Source organism: Eurypyga helias, unplaced genomic scaffold, assembly GCF_000690775.1.
Source record: "Eurypyga helias isolate BGI_N326 unplaced genomic scaffold, ASM69077v1 scaffold24936, whole genome shotgun sequence".
Classification (NCBI taxonomy): Eukaryota; Metazoa; Chordata; class Aves; order Eurypygiformes; family Eurypygidae; genus Eurypyga; species Eurypyga helias.
The window spans coordinates 8,861-9,202 of record NW_010258891.1 but is presented as its reverse complement, the minus strand read 5'-3'; the positions used below and the strand labels follow the sequence as shown (position 1 = coordinate 9,202).

At 64.0% G+C, this 342-nt stretch overlaps 1 protein-coding gene across 1 annotated transcript in view; it reads left to right on the top strand.

Moving 5' to 3' along the window:
* Window positions 1–168: 168 nt before the first annotated feature.
* Window positions 169–342, top strand: part of CPLX3 (complexin 3) — a 2,175-nt gene continuing 2,001 nt past the window's right edge. Inside the window, exon 1 of the mRNA XM_010154524.1 lies at window positions 169–329. Coding sequence (XP_010152826.1) covers window positions 169–329 — 161 coding nt within the window. The remainder of the gene's footprint in view (window positions 330–342) is intronic.

The following is a 342-nucleotide window of genomic DNA, read 5'->3' as shown; positions in this document are numbered from 1 at the left end:
AGCCCACTCTTAGCCCGCTTCCCCAGGCTCCCCCATCGCTCAGCACCCCTGTCTTCCCCCCTCCCCAGCACCCCATCTCCCCATTAACCCCAGTTCTCCCAGTACCCCAGCTCTACAGTAACTCCACACCCGGCTCCCGCGCTCCCCCAGCCCCCCAGGACCGTGACCATGGCGTTCATGGTGAAGAGCATGGTGGGGGGGCAGCTGAAGAACCTGACGGGTGGCCTGGGTGGCGAGGAGAAGAGTGAGGGCGAGAAGTCTCCGGCTGAGGCACAGGGCATGACCCGTGAGGAGTACGAGGAATATCAACGGCAGCTGGTGGAGGAGAAGTAAGTGCGACCG